This window comes from Cebus imitator, unplaced genomic scaffold (assembly GCF_001604975.1).
Source record: "Cebus imitator isolate Cc_AM_T3 unplaced genomic scaffold, Cebus_imitator-1.0 Scaffold18, whole genome shotgun sequence".
NCBI classification, from domain to species: Eukaryota; Metazoa; Chordata; class Mammalia; order Primates; family Cebidae; genus Cebus; species Cebus imitator.
In genome coordinates this window covers 13,352,184-13,372,404 of record NW_016107333.1, presented here as the reverse complement: position 1 = coordinate 13,372,404, position 20,221 = coordinate 13,352,184, and the positions used below count along the sequence as shown (strand labels likewise).

The window sequence follows — 20,221 nt, the reverse complement described above, 5'->3', positions numbered from 1 at the left end:
TTAAGAATTTCTCTTTAACCCATTGAGTTATCTAGGATATTTAATTGTTCAAACATTTGGGTTTTTAGAATATTTTTTTTTTACCTGGGATTGGGCATGGTGACTCACGCCTATAATCCCAGCACTTTGGGAGGCCAAGGCAGGTGGATCACCTGAGGGCAGGAGTTCAAGACCAGCCTGGCCAACATGACAAAACCGCATCTCCACTAAAAAATACAAAAAAAATTAGCTGGGCATGGTGGCACCTACCTGTAATCCCAGCTACTCAGGAGGCTGAGGGAGGAGAAATGCTTGAACCTGGAAGGCAGAGGTTCCAGTGAACCGGGATCAGGCTACTGTACTCCAGTCTGGGTGACAGAGGGAGACTCCATCTCAAAAACAAACAAACAATATTTTTTTTTACTGATGATCTCTAATCTAATTTCATTGTATTATATCTATTCTTTGAAAACCAGGAGGGCAATTTGGATTCATTTCTAGGTCACTTAAGGACTAGCTATATAATTTGCGGGAATAGATGCTGGATGAAATGCAGAGCCTTTTTAAGAATTTCATGAAGGTGGCAACACAGCATTAAATCAAGCACAAAGTTCTTCTCAACACTGTGTGACTGCCCAGGTCTCACACCCATGAAGCCACAAATCCAGGCCATGAATAATAGTTCGGGGTTTTGTGTACGTGATTGGTTTGTTGTTTTTTCCCAGCCTCCTTTTATTAGCAAGGTGAGCCTTTCCCAATATGTCTTTAAAAAGTGAGTCTGACTATGGTTCCTTTTTTTGACCTATTAACTCCTTTGTATCTGAACTCCTGATGACTGCTGCCTGATTCTGAAAGAAGGCCCCAAAGATGTATGATTTCAGCCCCATCCCCTGAATGCACATTCATTCATTCCTTTTCTTTTTAAAAAAACTTTTTTTTAATTCAGGAAGTATCCACAAACAGAAAACATTCATTCATTTCTAGTTCACAGAGTTATATATCTCATTTTTGACATAGGCTATACCTTTTTTTTCGTCCCTTATCTAATATTGCTATGTGCTTGGAGCTGAGGATGTGCTAAAGCATGAATTCACAAAGTTGTGTCGATTGAGAATGTCTGTGATAACTTAACCAACATTTTTTTATGAAAATTTTCAGACATCCAGAAAAAGTTTTAAAATTTGCAGACTCACATACCTGCCACCTAAATTCTATCCACTCATCAATCCACATTTTAGATCAGAAAGAAATCACAGTTTTAAAACATTCTCATAGAGAACTTATGAACCCCTCAATAATCAAGAACCTCAATCTCAGAAAGAAGGTTATTTGTCCATCTTCTCTATCATGTTTTTTTCACTTAACACAGTGTTACGAAAATTTTCCTAATGGTTTCATGCTCAATCACAACAGGAAAGCAACTGGGAAAGATAAGGCAATATGAAGTTATCATATTTATCTTTTCAGCATTTGAAAAAGAAAACGAGTCTTTACTATGAATTTTTTTTGCCTTAATGATACATAGTCTGAATTTTATTATTTTAACTTTAATAGCCACTTTTAAAAGTGTTCTTCTATTTTCTAAGCACACAATAACTTTTTATAATTCTCCAAGTTTACTAAACCAAATCTGTAATAATCCGGTTTTTAGGACTGTAGGACACTCACTAAGCCCATCATGCATGTGATTAGGCAGTTGGCAGCATTCCAGCCAAGCACATAAAGTGTTGGCACCAGAATAGCTCCAGACTCTCATGTCCACAGCAGCTGTGAGGTCTGTGATGTCCCCAGAGAGTCTCTGAAATTCATCTGGATAAGCGCCAGATTGAAGAAGACTTTATTCAGTTTCCTGCAGTGGGTATAGAATGGTGCTTCTGGGCACCCTTTTTCAGCAAGTGTTCTAAGCACTGATAAAAAAAAGCTCATCCTCAAATCTACCAACCTACATACTTCCCATAAATGTCCATAAAAACAACTTTCAACTAGGAGTGTAATACACCTTACCAACAAAACACCCTTAATTTCTACCACTTCTTACAGCAGGTGTAAAATTTCACTTCCTGAATAATAAAGCTGGCCTTAACTAGTACCGCAGAACTGTAAACAATGCCCATCTCTTTAAATGTCCCAGTAAGTATAACCAAACAAGCTTTTCTTCCCTTCCAGGATTCTTTTAAGAAAACACATCTGGGCTGAAGCCTGATCAACAAATACTAGTGTTTGAGCTCTAAGCATATGAAAAGGTAGTATTGGAAAGCAGCCAAAGAAAGATCATCAAATAATAGACCTATGTATGTTCTTATAGGTTGAAGGGTTAAAGAGAGGCGCATTGTGTTGAGAAACAGTATAGAACAGTACATGCCATTTGGAGTTCCATTAGGTCTTATAGCATGGTAGTTGCTGTACTCTTCTGCTTTGTGGAATTATCAAAGGCCATAGGCTATTCACTTAGGTTACTACAATTTCTTTTTTTTCTTTTTCTTTTCCGTTTTTTTGTAGGCAGAGTCTCACTTTGTTCCCCAGGCCGGAGTGCAGTGGCGCCATCACAATTTACTGCAGCCCAACCTCCTGGCTCAAGCGATCCTCCCACCTCAGTGCCAACACTGCTCCCCTCCATGAGTAGCTGGGAATACAGGCACATGCTAACATACTAGACTGTTCTTTTTTAATTGCACCTAACTCTTTTATTATCCTGATCTGGAGAAAGGATTTAGTACAGTTGTGCTCAAATGAACACTGGACCCATGTAGCAGGGCCGAGCAACTAGAACGTGATTCAGAAATCAGTCAGTGAAACACACACTTGGACAGGACCAAGAGGCGTCTCACTGCCATGAAACAAGGCAGCAGAGGGATTCTAAAACACAGCAGAAAGCACTCCTGCCCTCTGAGGTCAAGGAGCTTATGCCATATTGGTATGTGGAGTGGCTTATTTTCTGATAACCACATGTGGGACTATTTCAACTGCCACGAGAAACCCCAGAAGGGCTATTGTTTTGTATTTTTTACATATGCTATACTTTTCTTGTTTTTTGAGATGGAGCACAATGGCGCAATCTCAGCTCTCTGCAACCTCCGCCTCCGGGCTTCAAGCAATTCTTTTGCCTCAGCCTCCCAAGTAGCTGGGATTACAGGCACCTACCACCACACCCAGCTAATTTTTGTATTTTTTAGTAGAGACAGGGTTTCTCCATGTTGGCCAGGCTGGTCTCGAACTCCTGACCTCAGATGATCCACTTGCCTCTGCCTTCCAAAGCGCTGGGATTATAGGCGTGAGCCACCATGCCCAACTTTTTCTTTTTTTTTTAATTTATAAAAGTAAATGTAGCTGGGCGCGGTGGCTCAAGCCTGTAATCCCAGCACTTTGGGAGGCCGAGGCGGGTGGATCACGAGGTCAAGAGATCGAGACCATCCTGGTCAACATGGTGAAACCCCGTCTCTACTAAAACTACAAAAAATTAGCTGGGCATGGTGGTGCATGCCTGTAATCCCAGCTACTCAGGAGGCTGAGGCAGGAGAATTGCCTGAACCCAGGAGGCGGAGGTTGCGGTGAGCCGAGATCGCGCCATTGCACTCCAGCCTGGGTAACATGAGTGAAACTCTGTCTCAAAAAAAAAAAAAAAAAAAAAGTAAATGTAACAACTAAACTAAATTCAGTATTGATCCCACCCTTCTAGAGCCAGCTCCTCTGGGGTTAGGGAGGAAGCAGTTGTCACATCACCATTCAGGTTACATTCACCTTCCACTGGAATGACTAGGGCCCCAGGCAGTGGCCTGACGGCAGAAGAGCAGAGGACTGGCTCCTGGGGGCAGTCAGGCCCTCTTGCGTCTCCTGATTGGTCATGGCTTAGCAGGGTTCCTCCCCACACGTCCTTAGTAAACAAAGCACTCGCAAAAACCCAAGTCACTACCTTCAACTCTCTTGGACGAGGGGAGCCTTTCCACGGCTTAGATTGAGAACCTGTGCCCTAGAAGTGCTATTCTAGCTAGAATGTATGAAGGGAGTGGGTGCAGGAGACAAAATGGCTAAAATGAAAATGGGAGCCAGTGGTCCCCATCTGTAGCCACAGCTCAAGATGCCTACCGATGCCGTGTGACGTGTGACGTGTGAAGGAGGGAGGGGCAGAGGAACCGGATGGGCAGGGAGGGTGCTCCTGGGGACAGTAGCCTGCGCACCGCCCTTCACTTCTTGGCCTTGCCCTGGGCAGCTGTAGCTTCCATGGCTTTAGGCACGGTCTCTTCATTCTCTAGAAACTTCATGTGCCTGATGGGCTTCAAGCTCTGGTCCAATTCATACACAATGGGAGTAGCAGTCGGCAGGTTCGGCTCCATGATGGCCTCTTTAGAGAAGCCCTCCAGATGCTTGACAATGCCCCGGAGGCTGTTGCCATGGACTGCAATCAGTACCCGTTTTCTTTCCTTGATCTGGGGAACTATTTTTTCATTCCAAAAGGGCAGAGCTCTGGCAATAGTGTCTTTCAGACCCTTACAGGAGGGTAGGTGATCTTCTGTGAGGTCTGCATACCTGCCATCCTTACTGATGTTGCTGTAGAAAGGATGGTCGGGCTCCATCGGAGGTGGCGGGACATCACAGGAGCGCTTCCAGATCTTCACCTGGGCCTCACCGTGCTTTGCAGCAGTTTCTGCTTTATTGAGATCGGTAAGGCCCCCATAGTGCCGCTCATTGAGGCGCCAAGTCCCCACTACAGGCAGCCACATCTGATCGGTGGCATCTAGCACTGTCCAGAAGGTGCGGATCACTCTCTTCTGCACTGAGGTGAAGCAGGTGTCGAACTCATAGCCAGCATGCCGGCCCGCCGTGCTTCACCTCCTCGTGGCCCGCCGGGCTCAGGTCGGAGTCGTACCAGCCACTGAAGTAGTTCTCCAGGTTCCGCGAGCTCTTGCCATGCTGGATCAACACCAGTTTGTAGGCGGCCATGGTGGCGGGCTTGGGAAGCGGCGCCCTCTGGGGTTTGCAGATTCCAGAGTCACAGCCCAATCCACCCTTCCCCCAATGCGCCTGCGTGCTCGCCGATTTTTTAATCTGTTACAGAGACAGGTTCTTACTGTGTTCCTAGGCTGGTCTTAGACTCCTGGGCTCAAGCAATCCACCACCCATCTCGATCTCCCAACATGCTGGGATTACAGGCATGAGTCACCACACCTGGCTGCTCACTCTTTTTCTCTATATTCGTACCAAATTTCTACCTATGTGAGTAAATCGATGTAAAATGCTTAAAACAGCCTGGCATATAGTCGGTGCTCCTCAGTGTTAACTGCTGTTATTACCACTCAGTGCCTATGAAATGCAGTACACGAAGGCAGGAGGGGAGGAGAGAGGACAGGGAAAATTATATCTAACTGTTAAATCAGTAAGAGTGAAAATCCTATCCATGCCAGGCTCCAGAAATGTAGAGCTGATAAGACATAATCATTGTCTTCAAGGGACACAGTCTAGAGAGGAAATCGATATATAAATGAGCATGAGAATGCTATATATCAGTGGTCCCCAACCTTTTGGACCCCAGGGAGTGGTTTCTTGGAAGACAGTTTTTCCATGGATGGCCGGGGCAGGGGATGATTTCAGGATGAAGCTGTTCTACCTCAGACCTGCAGGCATTAGATTCTCGTAAGGAGCGCACAACGCAGATCCCTCACATGCACAGCTCCCAGTAGGGTGGGCGCTTTTATGAGAATCTAATGCTGCTGCTGCTCTAACAGGAGGTGGAGCTCAGTCGTTAATGTAGTGATGGAGAGTGGCTGTAAATACAGATGAAACTTGGCTCACTCTCTGGCTGCTCATCTCCTGCTGTGCGACCTGGTTTCTAACAGGCCACAGACCAGTACCAGTCCACGGCCAAGAGGCTGGGGTCCCCTGCTATAAATAAACTAATGTACAGGCTGGGTGCGGTGTCTCACACCTATGATCCCAGCACTTTGGGAGGCCAAGAGGCAGGTGGATCACCTGAGGTCAGGAGTTCAAGACCAGCCTGATCAATATGGTCTCTACTAAAAATATAAAAATTAGCCAGGTGTGGTGGTGTGTGCCTGTAGTCCCAGGTACTCAGGAGGCTGAGACAGGAGAATTGCTTGAACCCAGGAGACAAAGGTTGCAATGAGCTAAGATCACGCCACTGCACCTCAAAAGACAGATAAATACATACATATATACATAAAATAAATTTGCATAAAGGCACTTTGAAAGTCTTCCACAGGGCCTGGCAAATCTCTCACACATAATAGTGGCAATATGTAATTTAAACTATTGGGAGTAAATATTCTACTTATTCTTCAAAGTCCCTTTCAAATCCTTCTTGAGCCAATAAGCTTTTTCCCATTTTCCCAGACATATGTGACTCTTCCACCCAAGTATGTTGTACCTCTCCCAGACCATTTACTGCTTTATCACTTTTTATACACTTGAAGTTTCTTCATCTTACTGAATTGCAAACCTTAAGGCAAGAATCGTATCTTGCTTATCTTTGTGGTGCTGAAGTATAAAGCACTATGCCTTGCATACCAAAGGTGCTCAATAAATACCTTTAAAATGGATAACCAAAAAAATTGGATGACATTACCTTCAAGGGACTGTCTACTCAGTTTGTTTAATTTGACTTTTGTTGTATACATTAACTGCAGAAAGACAATTGTCTTTTCTGCAGGTTTTCCATTTAATTATTACTTTCCATTAGCATGGAATAATAACACTGGACTGTATTTATCATAACATCAATTACAAGCATTGAAATGTATCACTGTTTCTACCTTCTGTATTTCTCTTGGATGAATACTTTATTGAAAGATAACTAAGAAAGAGACTCTACTTCTTTCGAATGACTTTCCTGGTTCCTTGGTACTTACAGATTATGTTGTAGGCATCAGTTAAGGCTTAAGGAATGTGTTATCTGGATGCACTGGCTGATCTCTTATTTTTTTTCTTTTCTAATAACTAACATCGTTTTTTGTTTACTTTCTGTAGGTAAATGTGAATGTAAGGAACAGATATTAAGAAATGCCAAGGCATTTTGTGGAATGAAATATTCATATGGTGAGTCTGAAATCCTTGAATGCTTCTGAGAACCTATTCACACTGAGAGAATTTTTAAGAAAATGGGAGGCCTGAATGATGACATTGTGTAGAAATCAGAGCACAAAGCATTAGTCTTACATAATAACACTAAACACAGTGTTCTGGATTTGAGCTAGATTTTCCTGATGTAGATGATGGTGGATGTCCCGGGGAGGACAGGATACTTGTAGAGCAAAGGTGGAGATAGGCAGAGAGCAGAAAGAAGTCATGATATGAAATCCTTTCTTGTGGATACTTCCTGCCTTATTCATCTAAAAGGGACATCCCTAGCCACTTAGATGACTCATGTGTTGGTTTGTCATGCAGTAATACTGAGTGGAAATCAGTTTAAGGCAGCATTTCACTATGGTTGAGAGCATAGGCTTTGGACTCAGACCTATGTGAGTTTGATTTCTGGCTTATTGGGTAAGAGACTTAACCTCTCCAAACTTGTTTCCTCATCTGTAAAGTAGGGATCATGCCATCTTCTTCATGAAATAAGATGTTTGAAAAGCATGTAGCACATTAGCACATATTCGATGCTTAGTAAATGGTAGTGGGGAAAGAGAGGATGCCTATTTGTGAGGCACTAAGACTAGCTGTCCACCTGGGGCTCTTCCCCACCCTCTCTGTATACTCTAGATACCCGTATCTTTCAAATACCAGGAAAATACATCCTGTAGAAAAAGGGAAATTGCACTGCCTAAGTAAAAGCTCTTCCTGTCTTCAAATGGCTTTATATTTACTATTAAATATATTAAGATGGCCAGGTGTGGTGGTTCATGCCTGTGATCCCAGCACATGGGGAGGCCAAGGCAGGTAGATCACCTGAGGTCAGAAGTTTGAGACCAGCCTGGCTAACATGGTGAAACCCCATTTCCACTAAAAACACAAAAAGTTAGCCGGGTGTGGTGGTGCACACCTGTAATCCCAGCTACTTGGGAGGCTGAGGCAGGAGAGTTACTTGAAACTGGGAGGCGAAGGTTGCAGTGAGCCAAGATTGCGCCATTGCACTCCAGCTTGGGTAACAAGATTGAAACTCCATCTAAAAAAAAAAAGTACCTGTATATAGATAGATAAATAGATAGATAGATATCATTATCTTGCCAACACACTCCTGACCTCAAATGATCTGCCTGTGTCAATCTCCAAAAGTGCTGGGATGACAGGCATGAGCCACCACACCCAGCCTGAGACTTTTTATTGGTCCATAATATATACGGCCTGAAATATACACTACAATGAGGAGAAAATTTTAAGTCATGATTTATGTATGAAACCAAGAATTTAGGTTCTTGATACCATTGTCTTTAATCTCATAAAAGATTTTTTAAAAATAAGTGGTAAAAGCCTCACAAATCTTATCTAAAATTACATGCAGACTTTCCTCTCTTTACCTTCCAACTTGACTAAATAATAGAAGAAAACTTTTGAAATGTATAGCACTCTATAAAGGAAAGGCAGTTTAGAGAAAATGGCATTGACTATCAAGAGCAAAGAACGTGATAATTTAGTTCAAAGTCAGTTTGTTCAGTGAAAATATCAACTAGTTCTCCTTATCACATCAACTTGGTAGCTCTCTGAATTTACAAATAACCAATCTTTAATACAACTGCATTAATTTTCTACTTAAGAAGAATTTGAACGTTCTTAATAATGTAATGAGGCCAGGGGCAGTAACTCACCCCTGTAATCTTAGCACTTTGGGAGGCCGAGGCAGGTGGATCACGAGCTCAGGAGTTCAAGACCAGCCTGGCCAGGATGGTGAAACCTCATCTCTACTATAAATACAAAAATCAGTCGGGCACGGTGGCATGTGCCTGTAATCCCAGCTACTCAGGAGGCTGAGGCAGGAGAATCGCTTGAACCCAGGAGGCAGAGGTTGCAGTAAGCCGAGATCATGCCACTGCACTGTAGCCTGGGTGACAGAGCAAGACTCAAAACAAAACAACAAGTGAAAATAATAATGTAATGAAACATTGTGGCCTTCTTAAATGCAATACCGCTACAGACTTGGAAAAAATTGGTTTCCTCCTCCCCATTACCTGGATTAATGGGGGAAAAAAACACACTTATTTGCTTACTTTTTTAGCAAATTCCTATTGAGCAATAGAAGTGACAGACAGGGTTCCTGCTTTCTTTGAGTTTACAAGTCTAGTGGAATAATAATAGCAAACATTTACTGCGCATTAGCACACGCCTGGCACTATGCTACCTGTCCTTCATGCATTTATCTCATCAGGGTTCTAGTCCAAACCTCTATCTCTGCCCAACCAGTTATGCGAACTTGAAAGTTCGCTTAATTTGTTTCTTTTTTTCTTTTTTTGGGAGATGGTGTTTTGCTCTGTCGTCCAGGCTGGAGTGCAGTGGTGCGATCTCGACTCACTCAACCTCTGCCTGCCAGTTTCAAGCAATTCTCCTGCCTCAGCTTCCCAAGTAGCTGGGACTACAAGCATCTATCATCATGCCCAGATAATTTGTGTATGTGTATTTTTTAGTAGAGATGGGCTTTCGCTATGTGTTGGCCAGGCTGATCTCAAACTCCTGACCTCAGGTGATCCACCCACCTCAGCCTCCCAAAGTCCTAGGATTATAGGTGTCAGCCACAGCCCCCGGTCTTAATCTCTTAAAACTTGCTTCCTCGTGTATAAAATAAGATGGGATGAGCTTTTAAAGGCCCCTTAGAAGTCTATAATGTGATGACTCCATTAACATAGCTGTCTGACAGCTATAGTCTTAGAGCATGAGACCAGTCAAGATTGGGTGCTCTCACATACTCGTCCGTGGAGATGTGGATAAGCCAATAAGAACTTCCCTATGAAAAAAAAAAAAGAAAGAAAATTAGCTGGGTGTGGTGGTGGGCACCTGTAATCCCAGCCACTCGGGAGGCTGAGGCAGGAGAATCGCCTGAACCTAGGAGGCAGGAGGTTGCAGTGAGCCGAGATTGTGCCACTGCACTCCAGCCTGGGCAACAAAACGAGACTCAGTCTCAAAAAAAAAAAAAAAAAAAAAAAAAAAAAAAAAAAAAAAAAAAAAAAAAAAAAAAAAAGAGTTCCCTAGCGTTCCTGAGCAGCCCAGTGTTCCTTAGCTTTACTTTCTTCCTGACCCCAATTTATTCCATTACTTAATCCCCAGCCACATCAATTTCATCAATGAGAAGGCATCATAGAATCATGTCACGAGTCACACAGAATACCAGAGATCGATCACCATGCATGGGTATCCAGCTCTTTGAATGTGAGGGCTCTTTGGCTTATCCGTGGTGAAGGATATCACAAAAATTATGCACCGACTTTTTTTTTAGTTCATCAGCTATCATTAGTGTTAATGTATTTTATGTGTGGTCAAATGCGGCCCAGGGAAGTCAAGAGGTTGGACACCTGTGAAGGGACAGCTTCCCTAACTCCAGTCAGCTTGCATTTTCTGCCAGGAGAAGAATATTAAGTAGTAAATCACATTATTTAACCTCTTTAGAATATGCAAAATATATCCTGGCAGTGGCATTTTGCTCTCTATCATAACATTATACACAACCAAGAAAGAATAATAGAGTCAGAACCTAAATAAAAGCCAGGATAATTCCACTTCCCATGTTTCTTCTATTTAGATGTGGTAGCTGAATGTATTTAAGATTACAATTGCAATAGGCAGATGGCTGTTAGTCTCTTAGCATAATGATATTAGAGGGAGTCGCATTTGAAACTGTCTAACAAGCAAGATTATAGTTAATGTAGGTAAATGAGATGATGCCAGTGCAAAAATGAGCCTACGATTTTTTTTACTTATTTTTATTTCAATAGTTTTGGGGGAACAGGTGGTTTTTGGTTATATGAATAAGTTCTCCGTGGTGATTTCTGAGATTTTGATGCACCTACCACCCAGTGTACACTGTATCCAGTATGTAGTCTTTATCCCTCACCCCCTCTCACCTTCCCCCAGAGTCCCCAGAGTCCATTATATCATTCTTACGTCTTTGCATCTTCATGGCTTAGCTCCCACTTATAAGTGAGAAGATGATGAGGTTTGGTTTTCCATTCCTGAGTTACTTTGCTTAGAATAATGGCCTCCAACTCCTTCCAAATTAATGCCTAATGATTTTTAAAGCAAATTTGCACATTCTCATCATCGATTCACCTTTCCGTTATATTCTGAAATGCATACTTAAGTGTTCACATTTCAAACAATAAAATAAAATTTGATGCATTTTGACTTCTGTGTTGTTAACAGTGCTAAAAATAAAGATTTTATCAGCTCATGATAAAGGCACTCATGTTGAGGTCAATGTGAAGATTAAAAAGGTCTTAAAATCTACCAAATTGAAGATTTTCCGAGGAAAGCGAACATTATATCCAGAATCGTGGACAGACAGAGGATGCACTTGTCCAATTCTCAATCCTGGTGAGTATCAGACTTTCTTATCTTAGTACCTATCTTGTCTCTGCTGATTTGTTGCTTGTCTTACATCCTCTGAAGCACAACATAAACTCAGCAAGAATGTCTCTCCTTTTCACCACCTGACTCCTGTGGAAAATCCCAATGAAATACTTTGAACTAACATCGAAAGTGTTTCTCTTCCATGTGCTCTATACAAGTATAATATTTTAAAATCCAGCAATATAATTCTATCCTAAAAGATTGGTTCCAGGTGCCAGTTGCATAGAAAGTACTTTCATGAATTTATCTGCCACTTGCTCTTTATCTGAAAGCTAGGTCCTATTACAGTAGAACCTGTTCCCTAAGGAAGTTCAAATGCACAATTCCATCTGTGGAAATAATATTGAATTCATTTCGGCTGTTGCATGAGAAGCATCTGTTCCTCCTGGAGAGAAAACAGCTCTCAAGTTCTCATCATCTTGTTTTTCATGAAATGATTGTTCTGGTTTCCAATTAGAAACAGCAGATATAAACAAAATAAAAACTGTAAGATGATAGAGCAACTTGAAATGGAGACAGATTTGATTTGCACCTTTAAATGTGATAGCAGAAGTGAAGACAAACAAGTAAGCACAGGGATTCTTGCCCCAAGCCCACATTTCATCCTGGGTCATAAGCTGTGTATTTCTTTGTCTCCCTCATCAAATTTGAGGATGGGATTTGGGCTTCTGATCATAGTATCTTCAATGTCTACCATTAGTATCCAGATAATGGTAACATAATACTTAGATAGCAGGTTCTAATATATCATAATTCAATCATCTGCATCTCCACGCCGCTTGTGTGGCTGTCATCTGTGTCTAGTGGCACTGAGGAAACAGATGCATTATTTACGTTCTTGATCTAATTTCTTCCCCATATAAACCCACAGTTACATGGATTTTCCACCCAGCTTGGCCAACATAGTGAAACGCCATCTCTACTAAAAATACAAAAATTAACTGAGTGTGGTGGTGGGCACCTGTAGTCCCAGCTACTTGGGAGACTGAGGCAGGAGAATTGTTTGAACCTGGGAGGCGCAGGTTGTAGTGAGCTGAGATCACACCACTGCACTCCAACCTGGGCAACAGAGCAAGACTCCATCTCAAAAAAAGAAAAAAGAAAAAAAAGTCTTTTGTGGTCTTTGATCAATAAATTTGAAAGAAACAGGTAACTGAGAGAGAAAGAGTATAAACTAGCAATAAAAAATCCCCTCAGTCTAAACAAAGTCAACACTGATACATTATTTTGATTTTTGGCCAAGTGTTGACCAATCTCTCACATCCTTTTCTACCCTTTTAATAATGTATTTAAATTAATTTAGATTTTAATAAGGAAAAGGTAAAAAAAAGCATTTTAAATTATAAAAATAAATAAATAGTCTGGGCATGGTGGTTCATGCCTGTAATCTCAGCACTTCAGGAGGCTGAGGTGGGAGGATAGCTTGAGCCCAGGAGTTCTAGACCAGTCTGGGCAACACAGTGAGACCCAGTATCTACCAAACATTTTTTAAAAAGTTAACTAGGTGTGGTGGCGCATGCCCGTAGTCCCAACTACTTGGGAGGCTGAGGTAGGAGAATCACTTCAGCCCAGTAGGTCAAGGCTGCAGTGAGCCACAACTGAGTCACTGCCCTCCAATCCCGGGCAAACAGAGCAAGACCGTATCTCAAAAGAAATCAAAAATACATAAATAAATAAAATTCCAAAGAACAAATTGAAATCATAAGAACCTTGGGCTTTGAATACAGGAAACTAAAAATAATTCATGTAAGTTATATTTCCCAATGATTTGTGCTTAGGGCCCTCTCTTTTAAGAGCTTTCCTACTGTCTTGGAAAAAGAAAAAAAATAATGTCTGCCCAGTTTAGTGACATTAAAAACAAAAGCTTTGACCATCTGAGCCACCCTCCAGGAAGTGAACTATACTTCCTAATTAGGTTTCTGCCAAGCTGAGTCAAAGAATCAGCTGAGTTCATCACAATTGAAAACATAAGCGCAATTATTCAAAGAATTCTTGAAAACATGTTTACTTGCTTTGAAGAAAAGACTGGAACTTGCCAAAGCAAAACCAGACACTCTTTCATTTTACTTTGTTTTTCCAATTTTACGAGTTGAATAGCTAAGGCCAAAGAAAGCTGATAAGAAAACTGAAACCTTACACACCAACCTGTTTCCTTGGCTGCTTTCGAAAAGAAACAATTCTATTGAGTACTCCTGCATATTCATTCACTCTTAATTCATGCATACATGTACTCATTCATCAGTCATATTCTTTAGAATACCAAGACTAGCACTAAAGTATTATATTTTTTTCCTATGGATACAAAATAAACTTCGTGTTTTCAAACATGTAGCAAAGTCGTTGTCAAAACCCAGGAAAATAAAATATAAATGCTAGTAAGAGATGTAAAAGAACATTGTTTTGCATGTTTATTTTTGGTGTAATTTAACTTGCATTTACACTTTAAATTAATGGTAAATTCCTGTTTGTCCTATTTGTAGTTTCAAAGTAAATTCATTAAAAAATACTAGACTTAATCCTGAGATGTCTTTCTTTTTTTCTTTGTTTAAAAACAGGATTCTTTGCTCCATTGCCCAGGCTAGAGTGGTGGTACAATCACTGCTCACTGCAGCCTCAGCCTCCCAGGTTCAAGCAATCCTCCTGCCTCAGCCTCCCAAATAGCTAGAACTACAGACATGCCACTACACCCAGCTAATTTTTGTTTGGTTTTTGTAAACAGGGTCTCGCTATGTTGCCCAGGCTGGTCTTAAACTCCTGGCCTCAAGCAGTCCTCCCACCTCAGCCTCCCAAAGCACTGGGATTACAGGCAAGAGCCTCTGCATCCAACCCTAACCCTGAAGTTTCTTAAAAATTGTTTATTGTATTTTTAAATGAGGACTTTATTATTTTAGACATTATACAGTTTTAAGGCTACCAAATATTGAGATTCTTTTTCATGCAGAAGCTAAGGTTACCTTTTAAATAATTTAAATGCCTTTTCATTCATTTTACATTGTACTCTCCAGTGTTAGAAACCTCTCTGTCATTATTTTCCTTTTTCTCCTTTTCTGAAAACACCGTAATAGCTTTTTTTAAAGTTTAGGATTAGTTTCATTTAATAATCTTTTAGCAGGGTGCAGTGGCTCACACATGTGATCCCGGCACTTTGGGAGGCTGAGGTGGGTGGGTTGCTTGAGCCTAGGAGTTCAAGGCCAGCCTCAGCAGCATGGCGAAACCCCATCTCTACAAAAAATACAAAAATCAGCCAGGTGTGGTGGCATGAGCCTATAGTTCCAGCTACTCAGAAGGCTGAGGGGAAGGATTACCTGAGCCTAGGGAGGTCAAGGCTACAGAGCTGAGATGGTGCCACTGCAAATCAGCCTGGGTGACAAAGTAAGACCCTGTCAAAAAAAAAAAAAAAAAAAAAGGAAGGGAGGGGAGGGAAGGAGGGATAAAGGGAGCAGGGGAAGGTGTTTAGGGGAAATTTTTAAATTTCACATTTCTATCCCGCAGAGATCATCTCTGTTAATAGCTTAATACAAATCCTTTCCAGTCTTCCTCTGTGTGCATATATTTTTTAACCAAAATGATATCATAGTATATGCTCCATTCTGTAACCTGCATTATTCTGTTAATAAGCTTTACCTTCAATTTCAGTTTATTTTTGTACTATCTAATACTCAGGTTATATTTCTATTTCCCAAATGATCCCAAAATGTCCTCTAGAGCTGATTTGTCCTTGCCAGTATTCAATCCAGGATCACACATTACATCTAGTTCTTCAGTCCCTCAAGTCTCTTTTATTCTAGCACAGTTCCTTTTTTATGACTTGTTGAGGAAACCAGGACAGATGCCCTGTCCATTATCTGACCGTCAACATTTGTGTGGTTTGTTTATGGTGGTGTTTAGCTTGTTCCTCTATCTGTTCTGTCTCCTGTAATCTCTAAAGAAAGGCTTGATTGATTCAAGACAAACATTTTAGATAGAATCCATTTTAGAGATCATTGTGTGCTTCATGTTGAATCATGTAGAATGCACATGGTACCTGGATAACCTCCCGTCACTGTCTCTAAGGTTGACCTTTGGGTTACATTGAAGGCAGTCTGATCTCTCCATTGCCAAAATTTTGTTTTACCTTTAGAGATAGAAAAGAATGAGTGTGGCATTACGTAGCACTATATATACAAGTATCCAGTTTTCCAATAACCATTCGTGTTATGACTTTATTGCCAATTGGTAATCCTTTCCTGAATCAATAATTTCATTAGAGTCCAAGAAATGATGTTTTTCTAATTCTTTCTAATTCTCCTCTTTTATTTGCTGGCACTTTTCTGTAAGAGGGCTTTTTCTCCCAAGCTGGGCGATTAAGTTACCATGAAATATAGTTCTTATTGTAAAGACAGGATAAATGCTACATTTTTTTCCCTATAATTTCTAATTTTCAACATAAGAAGTGGTTTTAACAGCTGCTTCTAAAGATGACAAATTAATTTTTCCCTGGCTTTCTCATTATTTAGCATCATTTCAGAATTATGGATTTCTATGGATTTAATGTGTTTCATACACACAATTGTTATGTTTCTTGGTGCTCAACTTATCACAGCTTTGACAAGTTATAACCCCTTCCTGCTAGCTGCTGTGTCCTTTTAAAAAGACCCACATTTATCTTTGAAAGCTTTCTTGTTTTTTAACAAAATAAGATGTCCCATGCTCAACTTCCTGCCGTGAACCTGGAATAAGCCATTTTCCAAGAAGCCTTTTTTTGTCTTGTGTTAATGAAACATGTTATTAAAGACCACAGTATGTTTGTTACAGGTGTTCTTTACTACTGGGATGACATTTTTTTCTGTAATTTCAGTGAAAAACAAGCAATGAATCAACTTAAAGTTTAAGTTGATATTTTCAGTTGAATTTTAGCCTCTAGCAATCACTTAATTTTTAAAAGTATGTCTGTCTCTTTTACATTGGAATTTTTTTTTTTTTTTTTTTTTTTTTTTTAAGACGGGGTTTTACCACGTTGGTCAGGCTGGTCTTGAACTCCTGACCTCAGGTGATCCGCCCGCCTTGGCCTCCAAAGTGCTTGGATTACAGGCATGAGCGACCACACCCGACTGGAAAGTTTTTATTTTATAAACATAATTATTTTATTTATCCTATAATTTTAAAAAAATTTCCTAAATACCAAAATCTACATTATTACAAATGTTAACTGAAGGCAATTATATTTCTTTTTACTAATCTATAGGTAATAAGACTGTCCTTTAATTTCTTGGGTGTATTAGCTAAAATTTGTTATCTAAAGCCTGAAAAGAATTTTGAATTACAAAGACATCATGAGATCTAGTCGTTTTATCATTCATTTAGTTTTTTTTAAAATATATGACAAATATCCTATTTCAAAAACACATATGCTTTATATAGGGAATATGTGTTATTTTGTATAATCCATAGCTTCCTTCCAATTTGTTTTCCCAAATGTTTGTTTTACTTTTATAAAAATCTTAGGCTGGGTGCAGTGGCTCATGTCTGTAATCCCAGCACTTTGGGTGGCTGAGGCAAGTGGATCACCTGAGGTCAGGAGTTCGAGACCAGCCTGGCCCAACATGGTGAAATCCTATCTCTACTAAAAATACAAAAACTAGCCAGGCTTGTGGTGCATGCCTGCAATCCCAGCTACTTGGGAGGCTGAGGCATGAGAATCGCTTAAACCCAGGAGACAGAGTTTGCAGTGAGCCAAGATGGCACCACTGTGCTCCAGGCTGGGCGACAGAGCGAGACTCCATCCAAAAAAAAAAAAGCAAAAAACACCTCCTTAATATACACTGCCATACACAGCGAGTCTCCAAGATATACTCATCTAGAGCAGTAAGGTAAGTGTCCTTAGAACCCTCGGTTCTTTGCCAGAGAGTGTGGTATAGGACAAAGGAAAAGTTCTAGAATCAGAAAGACCTGAGTTTGAGTCCAGGTGCTGTTACTTACAAAAAGATACTGAACAAGTTTCTTAGTCTTGCTGAACCTCAGTTCCTTATTTGCAAAACAAGAAGGAAAAAAATACCTACTTCACGGGTTATTTTCAAAACTAAATGAGATCATACATGTAAAGCATACATGTGCTAAGCATAGTAAATACTTACTAAATGGCAGCTATTAATGTCCCTTCTTATTCCAACTATCAATATATAAAACTGCTGGAGTCGGCCAGGCATGGTGGCTCACACCTGTAATCCCAGCACTTTGGGAGGCTGAGGTGGGCAGATGGCTTGAGTCCAGGAGTTCAAGACCAGCCTGGGCAACATGATGAAACCCCATCTCGACAAAAAATATGAAAATATTAGCTGGGCATGGTGGTGCACACCTGTAGTCCCAACTACTTGGGAGGCTGAGGCAAGAGGATCCCCTAAGCCCAGGATGTCAAACTGCAGTGAGCCAGGATCATGCCACTACCCTCCAGCCTGGATGACAGCAAAACCCTGTCTCAAAATAAATACAAAAGAAAACCTGCTAGAGTCGCATCTCTCCGTTCAATAAAGTATGATACTATATAGCCCCTAATTGTGTTCTCTTTTAGGTTTGGAATACCTTGTAGCAGGACATGAGGATGTAAGAACAGGCAAACTAATTGTGAATATGAAAAGCTTTGTCCAGCACTGGAAACCTTCTCTTGGAAGAAAAGTCATGGATATTTTAAAAAGAGAGTGCAAACAGCATTAAGATGGATAACACATAATGGCACTTCCCTATGTACAAAACACAAACTTTAGAGCAAGAAAACCTCAAAAAGGAAACTGGAATTTTTTAAAGTGCCAAAATATATAGAAATGTTTCAATGCATGGGTCTCATCTACCATCGCTTCTGGGCCCATGTTTAAATACAGTTTTATTTCATAAAGAGAAATGAAAACCCCTACACTGACATGTTTTCTATGGGACTGATTCTGAAACTCTTAAGAATATTTTAATAGCAGCATGACATTTAGCAGTAATCCATTAAGGGCAATACCTCTAACGAGGAGCTCCTTCCAGCTTCAGCTACTTTACATTTGATGCTACTTAAGGTAATGAATGAGGTTTTAAGGAATCCCCAACCCTGCCATCAGAAAATGTAAAAAAGAACCTTCTTTTGTGTGTTATGCATGAACTTTGTTCTGTAGATGTTCAATGGAACCTCTCCATGTGTATATAGTGTTTCCTTGTATAAAGCACTTTACTACCTATCACTTGTGTTGTGAACGTTTGGAGGCTGCTGTTCACAGAAAAGGGTGTGTGAGGAAGCCTGCGGAAGCAGATGCGCTGGCACGTGTGGACAAAAGTGACCATAGGCAGGAAGTTGAGCTATTTAACTCTCAAGACTTGGAGAAACCAGGTGAAGATGCAACCAGCAAGGAGAATATGTATGCATGAAGTCTCAGCTTTCAGCTGGAGGCTAGATCCCAAGATGACAGCCATGAGGAAACTTTTTTTAAAACTAAGCAAGAAAAGTCTTTAAAATAAGAGAAAGAAATCATAAATGTAGACCTATCCTTGGCTAAAGGGGAAGTGGACTTTAAATTTTAAAAAGCTCATTTGCAATGCACTTGAATACTTCAAAAATTATTGTAGACACAGAATTTGTTATATTTTTGTGCTTAGTATTTAAACCTGAATATTGAAACTGTTTTCTTCCTTGTCTTTCTTAACGCTAATAGTCATTATATTTACCTGTTTTTAAACACAATGTGATAGTCAACAAATTACAGTTTTTCATTATTACTCATCTTCTGTACCCATGCATAACCACGATACATAGTTTCTTTTGTACTTGAATATACAAAACATGAACACAGTGCCATATGAATAATTTCACATACAGATTTTTTTCCTGAAGTCCTGTGGACTTGCAAAAATATATATATATTGCTTTGTTAATTTGTTTTTATATTTCATATATGGAATAAAGGAATATGATCTCCTGATTTTGGTCTCATTTATTAACTCTTTGAATGATGCTAAAGATTATCATCTCATAATGAGGGAACTTAAATCTAATTCATTAAGAAAATAAAACAAGACCCTGATATTTCCACTCTGTTACTTCAGGATTTTGGAATGGGGTGGAAGCTAACTTAGATGAATTTATTTTCTGTAGCCTTGGACACAAATGTTTTTCAGCAGATACATTGTGATTTTTATATTACATTAATTTTAACTAATTTTAAAAGCAATAAATGTTCATTGTCGAAAACACAGGAAAAATATAATGGGAAAAAATACTTATACTCCAGCCATCCTGGGATAAGAGCCATTAGCACTCCAGTGTCTATAACGTAGACTGTTTTCTGTGCATACATATATACATTTTATATAATTGGAATTATACTAAACATAGCCTTATAAAATTTGCTTTTTTACCTGTAGAATGTCTCTTAGCTTCTTACCTATCCTATCTTATCCTGGTAGATGGACCGCTATCTAGTATGGTTAACATTTAGAAGCAACTTATAAAACATGTTGGTAAGTATAGCATACCCAGAAAAATATTTTAAATACTTCAGATACAGGATTTTCCCTTTCACTTTGTTTAAAACAACAAATACCCACCTTGAAAAGAGTAGAAATTTTTTAAAAAGTAAAAAGTTCATAAAACAGCCTCCACCTCAAAAACACATTTATAGTATATATAGTGTTCTTAAAGTTCTGAAAGAGGGCCAGTCACAGTGGCTCACACCTGCAATTATAGCACTTTTAGAGGCTGAGATGGGAGGATTCGTAAGGCCAGGAGTTT

The 20,221-nt window shown here is 40.1% G+C and overlaps 1 protein-coding gene and 1 pseudogene across 3 annotated transcripts in view; one reads left to right on the top strand and one right to left on the bottom strand.

Moving 5' to 3' along the window:
* NTN4 (netrin 4) overlaps nt 1-19,407 on the top strand; it is a 123,905-nt gene extending 104,498 nt beyond the window's left edge. For all 3 annotated transcript variants that reach the window (XM_037733874.1, XM_017516080.1, XM_017516086.2), the window contains exons 8-10: nt 6,958-7,026; nt 11,275-11,445; nt 18,029-19,407. In XM_037733874.1, the coding sequence (XP_037589802.1) occupies nt 6,958-7,026; nt 11,275-11,445; nt 18,029-18,171 (383 nt within the window). In that variant the 3' untranslated portion in view covers nt 18,172-19,407. The remainder of the gene's footprint in view (nt 1-6,957; nt 7,027-11,274; nt 11,446-18,028) is intronic.
* Nucleotides 3,615-5,081, bottom strand: LOC108294290 (annotated as a pseudogene).
* Nucleotides 19,408-20,221: the final 814 nt, after the last annotated feature.